Source organism: Kogia breviceps, chromosome 16 (assembly GCF_026419965.1).
Source record: "Kogia breviceps isolate mKogBre1 chromosome 16, mKogBre1 haplotype 1, whole genome shotgun sequence".
NCBI lineage: Eukaryota > Metazoa > Chordata > Mammalia > Artiodactyla > Physeteridae > Kogia > Kogia breviceps.
This window is the reverse complement of record NC_081325.1, coordinates 17675979-17684796: the sequence shown is the minus strand read 5'-3', so window position 1 is coordinate 17684796 and position 8818 is coordinate 17675979. Positions and strand designations below refer to the sequence as shown.

The window sequence follows — 8818 nt, the reverse complement described above, 5'->3', positions numbered from 1 at the left end:
CCTTGAGATTGCAAGCCATGAATTGAAGTGAGTTGGCATAGCCATGTGCTGTTCTTAAGCCATATTCAGAACTCACGAGCAGACATAGGAGTAGGAGGAGAGTTGGTCTTGACCAAGAATGGAGTTTTGCCAGCAGCACTCAACCAAAGGGAAGAAGAGAGCAGCATGTACAACCAGATGATTATACAGACTGAGCAAAGAACATAAGCCACAGAAGTAAAAATGGGTGTGTGTGTGTTTGTGAAAAAGTGGTAGGGGCCATGGAAGTCCTAGTAGAGTCAAAGAACTTTTAGAATTATAGCTGCTATGCAATATACAAAGATGTCTAGAATAATCCTTGCCCTCAGGCAAGCTGATCTTGATGGCAGGTATACCAATAGCCATGCTATAAGATGGTGGGTGATAAATGCCTGTGCAGTAGCACAAAGTGTGTTTTTATGTGAGTTCAGAGGAGGAAGAGCCCATGTCCTACTAGGATGACCCAGGAGGGCTCATGAAAGAAATGGTGAATAAATCAGGCCTTGAAGGATGAATGGCGTTTCAACTGGTCTGTGGGAAACACACTGCAAAGGGAGGAAAAAGCACAAGTATAGACAGAAAAGCAACAATCTTCAATATTTCTTGGAATAGGAGTTATAAAAAACCCGTAATATTAATATTTATTGATAGGGATATTGATTACAATGGGAAGGCAGCCTATAATAATGCTATGTCTTTAGAGAAGAGTCTTGGAATAATTTCCGTGGGGAAGGACTGCACCATAAAGTACAGTGGTACCCCCAGAATACAATGTTTCCTAGGAGTGCGAGAACAATGTGCTAAAGATTGTTCCCAAGAAATGAATGCCCTTCCCTTCTGGCCCACCCTTTCCCCTATACACACACGCACATGCATAAATATATACCTCTCATCTTTCAGGTAAAATTCAGTCTCATAAATTTATTTCTCTTCTACGGAAATGGTCAGTTACATCTAAAAAGAAGCAATAGGGCTTCCCAGGTGGCGCAGTGGTTGAGAATCCGTCTGCCGATGCAGGGGACACGGGTTCGTGCCCCGGTCCGGGGCCGGGAAGATCCCACATGCCACGGAGCGGCTGGGCCCGTGAGCCATGGCCGCTGAGGCTGCACGTCCAGAGCCTGTGCTCCACAACGGGAGAGGCCGCAGCAGTGAGAGGCCCGCATACCGCAAAAACAAATAAAAAAAATAAAAAGAAGCACTATATTTATCTTAAGATTGTGGAAGAAAATATGTGAAACCAAGTAGGATTCGAATATGTGTGATTAAAAAGGCTTTGATTATTCTTATCACTTACTTGTTTTAACAGTAGGTATACTCTTACCATACAGACCCAGTTTATAATTCCTTCAGAAAACAAGCTACATTATACTTTTTTTTTTCTAAACCTGATGCCGTTTCTATTAAAACTTTAAGGGAAAAGCAGCACTTCAATTTACTTTGGTTCTCAACGCAGTCACCATTAAACAACAGGAAATTTAGTTTTTCCTAAGCATGTGTAGATTTTTGTTGCAAAAACGTCACTCTCTCTTTGCCTAGCTCTAAATATTTAGGGAAATCTGCCAGTATATCCACTCCGTCCTTTTTTTTTCCCAAGAATTTCCTACTTCAATGGGAATATTTAGAAAGAGTATGAGGGGCTAGATGTTTTCACATGAGACTTTAACAACACTGTACTTTGTACTTACATATCATATAGCCTTGGTACTTCAGAGCTCATTATCATTAAGTTACAAATCAGTAGATGAAAGCACAAGGTTTAGAAGCAGCTCTTCGCTGCCCAACAGCAAGTTATTAATGCCAAGATTGGAACTCATAATTACTGACACATGTGGTGTGGTCCTACAACATCCAAAGATCATTCTCATAACATAAAATGAAGTGCTCAGTAAGTAGAACATATCAATTACCAAATACCCCATTTATTCAAAATAATTTTAAAAACCATGGAGCTCTAATCATCCAGTAGCCATATTAAACCTCATAGGCCTACATTAAGATGAATGTAGATTAAGGTGTCATTCAATTAAAATTAATACTTAATATATATTCATAAATGTATATACATATATTATCCAGTCAGTTCCACAAAGTGGAATATATTTCAATCAAAAAGTCAGCAAATATGTCAACACACTTAAAAATGTGAACTACTGCTTTAAAAATTTTTCACCAACATGCTATAATTCCCAAGGGTTACAGATGCCACAGGTCAGACTGCTATATATGCTACCAAGTCTCTCCTTCCTGGGAATAAAAACATCCATTGTCTGCTGATCCACTTAGGAATTTAAAGTAGCCAGCTCTCTTAGCAGTGCTCGCTGTGGTTTTAATTCCAGTGTCTTGAACACTCATATGTCTGGGAGATTCTGTAAGATCTGTCTCAAGGAAGCACAGGCTACCATGTGGGCATCCGAAGGAAGATTAGCAAGAGACTGAATCAGCTTCTTGACTATCATCTTCAAACACTGGTGAGCGGCATTCAAATCCCTGTCAAACTGCTGTCCTTCAATCTGTAGAGCCAAATGACTGCAGATGTTTCTAAACTCAACACTGTCCTGAAATGAAGACCAAACATAAACAAGCAATCAGATAGGTTATGGAAGACAGTTATTGTGTTTTGTGTACCCAGTCTCCAGTCCAATCTTCTGATGACAGAACCTCGATTCTTCTCTCAGAGAATACTTTCCTCCATTCTCAGCCTATGTGGTTTGACCAAAGCTGACTCCACTCCACAACTCCAGGGACCAGGTCAATCAGAGCACATCATCCCTCAGCCACTTGGACTGGCCAAGGATGGACAGATTACCCAAGGCAGGCCAATAAGCCACAGTCCCAGGATATTTGTTAGACTGGGAAAGAGAAGTTCTGTTTAACTGGAGCTGTTGGAAAACATCTTGCCACCATAAGGAGAGAATTCAAATGAAAGTGAGGCCAACACAGAAAAAAAAAGTAGAAACAAGAGATTAAAGGAGACTAATTCCAATTACATTTTCTGAGCATGTCAATCTAGCTGTACTTGAACAATAAATCCCAGGATTTTTTAGCTATCTGAATCAATAAATATTTCTTTTTACTTAAGCCATTTGGAGTTGAGTTTCTCTTACTTGTTCCTAAAAGAGCTTTGATGAATATACAAATAGACTTCGTTCTTATTATGCCATAATCACTGTCTTCAAGATTCCAATACAGGATTTGGTATTTAATGAACATGGTCCCAAGAAATGTCCAGTGCAGATTTAGAAATAGTTCGTTGGTAGTTTTAAAGAATGAGCTAATTAAATAGATTTTTTAATCCTCAAATATTCACATTCTAAAATCCATTACATGTAAATGGTACTCTGAAATTATTCCACATCAGAGATAATGTTGACTATATGTTTTATTTTAAATACAGTTGATTGAGACAACACAAGTTGGAACTGCACAGGCCCACTTCTATGCAGATTTTTTTCCAGTAAATATGTACTACAGTACTACACTATCCACAGTTGGTTGAATCCGTGGATTTGGAGGCATGGAGATGGAGGGCCCACTGTAAAATTATATGCAGATTTTTGACTGCTTGGGGGGTTGGCGCCCCTAAGCCCCCATCCTTCAAGATTCAAATGTACATGAAAATGACTCCCCCCAGACTTCTGGTTCTGGCACATGGCACATGTAGTTTCCCCATAATGCCTTGCTACTATATTCTAAATAGTACAGAACAAACATCCTTTCTGAGCTTGCAAGAAAGTAATGGAGATCCCCAAGGACCGGTTATAAAAGAAAAGTAGATTACTTTAGCTGCCTGCCAGTACCTATCAAGAAAAGAAAGTTGGTCTCTCTTGAGCTGGGTTTGGTATGGAAGGTAAAGTTGTCCCTATGAATTTGTAACTGTGGACTTATACTATACAGTAGTTCAAGTTTATAGTTGTCCTCTATACCATATACATCTTCTTGGAACACTCATGCGAAGAAATTAATTTAAAAATTGGAACTGGTCTGAGATATCCATGGACACATGGCAAAAGCAAACAAAAGCCTATTCCACAGAAACACGTTCACAACCCATGCGCCTCAGTAGTAATCCCATAAAGCTCTGTCGAAGACAAACTCAGAATACGAAATTTTAAGTACAATCCACCATGATATAGTAGATGCAGTGTAGGGCAGGATTAAACTCCAAGAATTTCATATATAAACTATAAAATATATTTATAATGATTAAAGATATAAAAGAAGAAATCAGAAAAAAAATGTCCTAAGAAAAAACAGGCTTGAAAAAGAACCCAATACCACTTCTAGAAATGACAACTATCATGACACAGTAAAAACTCAATGTTAAACACCTGAATAAATACATATGAAGTGAAGATTAGTAAACTGGATGGTAAATTTGAGAAAATTACCCAGGATGCAAAGTAAAGTCATGGGAAATATGAATGAGAAGTTAAGTGACATGGATTGACAGAATGACAAGGTACAACAGATACATTTCCAGGAGAGACAAGAAAAAGAATGGGGGAGAAGCAGTAGTCAAAGAGAATACTGGATTAAAATTATCCCAAATTGATTCAAATGATCCCAAATTGATCCTTAGATTCAGGAAACAAAACAAGCCTTGAGCAGAAAAAGTTAAACGAAATCCAAATCTAAACTCATTAAGGTAAAACTGCTGTTAAAAGCAACCAGAAAAGAAAAAGACAAGAGTTCAGTCTGGATGACCAGACAGCCAACTTCTAAGCAATAACAATTGAAGATAGAATAGAATAGAATAATATCCTCAAATAACTGTCAACCAAGATTTTTTTTTTAGTCCCACTAAACTACCATTTAAACATCAGGGCCAAGTAAATATACTTTTATTTAGAGGCACAAAAGGAATTACCACAAATAGACCCTCACTATCAGATCTTCTTAAAGATATAATTCATAAAGAGGAGATTCAACTCAGAAAGAAAGGATGTAAGAAGCAACAGTGGACAAAGAAACTTAAAAACGCAGTGTAAATCTGAAGATTTGATTAATCAAAACAAAAATTATAACAACTAACTTGGAGTTTAAAAAAGCAAGATGGTTCTAAAATGCCGAGGAGCAGGAACACGTAGGATGCAATGGCACTCTAAGGCATTGTATCATTGAAGACAAAAATGGCAAAACTGATAAATTTCAGGCTTGTTAAGTTATACATGTGAGAAATGTAAGGATCATCGTTAAAAGTAGAGGAATAGGAGGCCCGGGAGGCGGCAATGAGCAGGACGAGCACAAGTGCCCGGCTGCGCCTTCCCGGACCTAGCAAAGCTCTGCAGGCTTCGATGCCCCTTTCCTGCGACTCTTGGGAGACCGCGCTCGCTGCAGCGGACCGCGAGAATACCCGAAGGTGACAGCGTGGGAGATTCTATCCATGGGAAACCTTCCTTGGTGTACAGATTTGAAAAAAAAAAAAGGTATAGAAATAATAAAATTTCAAAATCAGCAGAGGCAAAAGGTATATCAAAACCTTTTTTTTTTTTTTTTGCGGTACGCGGGCCTCTCACTGTTGTGGCCCCTCCCACCGCGGGGCACAGGCTCCGGACACGCAGACTCAGCGGCCATGGCTCACGGGCCCAGCCACTCTGTGGCATGTGGGATCTTCCCGGACTGGGGCACGAACCCGCGCCCCCCGCATTGGCAGGCGGACTCCCAACCACTGCACCACCAGGGAAGCCCTCAAAACCTTTTTGATTCTACTGATAGAAGGTAAAAATGGAGAAATAAAGATACAAACATAAAGCAGGTGAATAGAAATCACCAAATAAATCACCTTTTGAAATGCAAGTGGTTGCCATGTTGGATTTTCAAAATCTATCTATGTGCTACTTACGAGGAACACGTTTAAAACTAAAATCACCTAAAGATTGAAAGTAAATGAAAATATATTAAATATACATCAAGCAAAGAGAAATCAAAATAAATCCAGAAAAATCATTATTAGGGATAAAATAAACTTCAATTAATAACAGGAACTATTATTCCCCAAGAAGATATGACAGTTTTGTACTTGTGTGTGTCTAATATGATAATCTCAATTTACATTCAATCCCCAGACATAAAGACTGATTTTAACCCATCTTTCTCAGAAACTGATCAAACAACAGGACATTCAGACTAGAGAGAAAGGATTGAAAATCTTTTCTAATCATAAGCTTGGTCTAATGGAGATAAGCAAATATACATTATTCTCAAACATCTATGTATTACTTATGAAAGATGACTTTATGATAATGCCACAAATCTCAACTAATATCAAAGTCTATAGCACTCAAATCACAAAGCAAATAAATGAGAAATCAGTAATGTATATAACCTTCCCAAAACATGTATGACTTAATCCACTTCTAAATAATTCATAGGTCAGTGGAAAAAATACTTGAAATTTTAAAATGCTCTATACTGAACAATTATGGAACTACTATATCACAATTTGTGGGATGTAGCTCCAGTGAGAAAAGCATAGACTTAAATTCTTATATAAGTAAAGAAAAACCACTTAAACACTGAAAGTCCCTGAGCTAAGAATTCAACTCAAAAACTTAAGAAAAATAGATAATCCCCCAAAAAAGAAGAACTAAAAGTTGAACCAAAGTTTGATGAGGAACTAGTTTTCTTCCTACTTCTTTGTTGAAAGAGAAGCTATTCTTTTCCCTAATAAAAACTCTCTCACTTGGGTAAGAAGAAGGACCTGGATTTCTGGCAAAATGTTTATTAGAAAACATCCTCCAAGAAGCAAAACAGACATCTATTCATTCAATTCAGCAAACAACAGCAGCAGGACTCCATGTGGGCTAACACAGCACAGTCCCCTTTTTCAAGTATTCACAGGCTACCACACTTCCTGGTTTTCTTCTCTTTAAAGCATTCTTGCTTCCCTGCCTTTGAGTACTGCTCATGTCTGTTCAGAAGGTATCAAGGGGCTACTTAGATAATCTGTCCCACAGTTTATGGGGTCACCTATATTGCTGCAGCACATTGCTTGGGAATGAGAAAGTAGGGGGAAAAAATGACTCTGGACTACTTTCCCAAGATCCACATCAAGGGAAATTGTCCACTTGCTTTATAGAAGTAATCCAACTCTAAGCACAAAGTGGAAGGATCAAAGACAACATGCAAAAGGAAATTTAAAATAGAAGGAACCACTGAAATGTGTGCTGACGCGTGCCTATTAACCAGTCTGCAAAGGCATTCATCACCCAAAGAAGATTAAAATGCCTTTAAAAATATATTTGTGGGCCTAAAATCTGAAGTCAATTTCACATTTATTGTAAAGAAACAAAGAAGGCATCTTTGGGGGAAATTATACATACAATAAAATTCCACTGCTGGGCTGTACTGGTCCCTGAGGCCCTGGGTAAACTTCAGATCTCTGGCGAGCTTTGCAAAGTCTCTTTATTTTACTATTTTAGTACAGTATTTCCATTTAATCCTTTCTCAAATATATTAACAGTCAAAGAAAACAAATTAATAGGAGTAGGCTTTCCATGGGACTCTTAAGCCAAGGAAGGGAAAAATAAAACAGGTGGTCACTTCTCTTCCTTTCTGGAAGGTCTGAAAGCCAACTATGGATCCAGTAATCATGGCTTCCAACCCAGCTTCTACTGCAGAAGGTAGGAGCCACCAGTGACAGCCTTAAGGCAACAGCATATTAAATGGCTCATGGACTTTTGGTGGAAACTCACATGATCAATATTGGTGATGATTTCACTTATGGTGCTTTCCACTCAATGACAGAGTATATCCTCCCAGCAGCTTTTATTTAGCAAGTCCCAGATGCTTCCAAAAATGATGTAATATCTTACACTGTGCTTTGAGCGCTTTGCCAGAATTAGAACATGATGGTGGCTGAGCAATCTAAAAGCAGGTTTTGGAACTTCTAAAGCCTTGTGTAATCTCAGATTTTTGGACATGAAATGTATTGATTGCTACAGGGGTCCAAATGTAAATGGCCAGCATTTACATTTTAAAGTGAGTTGAGGGGGGCTTCCCTGGTGGCGCAGTGGTTGAGGGTCGGCCTGCCGAGGCAGGGAGCGCGGGTTTGTGCCCCGGTCCGGGAGGATCCCACGTGCCGCGGAGCGGCTGGGCCCGTGAGCCATGGCTGCTGGGCCCGTGAGCCATGGCTGCTGGGCCTGCGCGTCCGGAGCCTGTGCTCCGCGGCGGGAGAGGCCACAGCGGTGAGAGGCCCGCGTACCGCAAAAAAAAAAAAAATTTAAAGTGAGTTGAGGGACTTCCCTGGCGCTCCAGTGGTTAAGACTTCGCCTTCCAATGCAGGGGGTACGGGTTCGATCCCTGGCCGGGGAGCTAAGATCCCACATGCCTCATGGCCAAAAAACCAAAACATAAAAAAAAAGAAGCAATATTGTAGCAAATTCAATACAGACTTTAAAAAGTAAATAAATAAATAAAGTGTGTTGAGATAATGTCTCGTGACTCAACTAATCTACTGGGGTAATGGCCTCGGCCTATTTGCCTCAGTTAATAAATCAGTTAAATTTATTTCAAACATGTATCTAGTCTCCACTACATGACTTATTACTACACTAGATAAAAGACAATAAGACATGGTACATGATCTCTAAAGAGCTTATAACTTAGTAGGAGAAATGAGACACATACAGGATATCTCCAAATGTCCAGTGAAATGTGATGAGGGCTATGGAAAAAACACAAAAGCCCAATCCTATAGAAGAACAGACATTTATAGACTCACAATCTAAGCATTGCACAGAGTTCATACAGAGCTCGTTCTGTGGGTGAATCCTTTTAATAGCATACCTGATGTGCACTT

The 8818-nt window shown here is 39.3% G+C and overlaps 1 protein-coding gene across 1 annotated transcript in view; it reads right to left on the bottom strand.

The window, feature by feature from the left end:
• Positions 1-641: 641 nt before the first annotated feature.
• The window catches only part of DLEU7 (deleted in lymphocytic leukemia 7), an 18116-nt gene continuing 9939 nt past the window's right edge, over positions 642-8818 (bottom strand). The window contains exon 2 of the mRNA XM_059041712.2: positions 642-2573. Coding sequence (XP_058897695.1) covers positions 2367-2573 — 207 coding nt within the window. The 3' untranslated portion in view covers positions 642-2366. The remainder of the gene's footprint in view (positions 2574-8818) is intronic.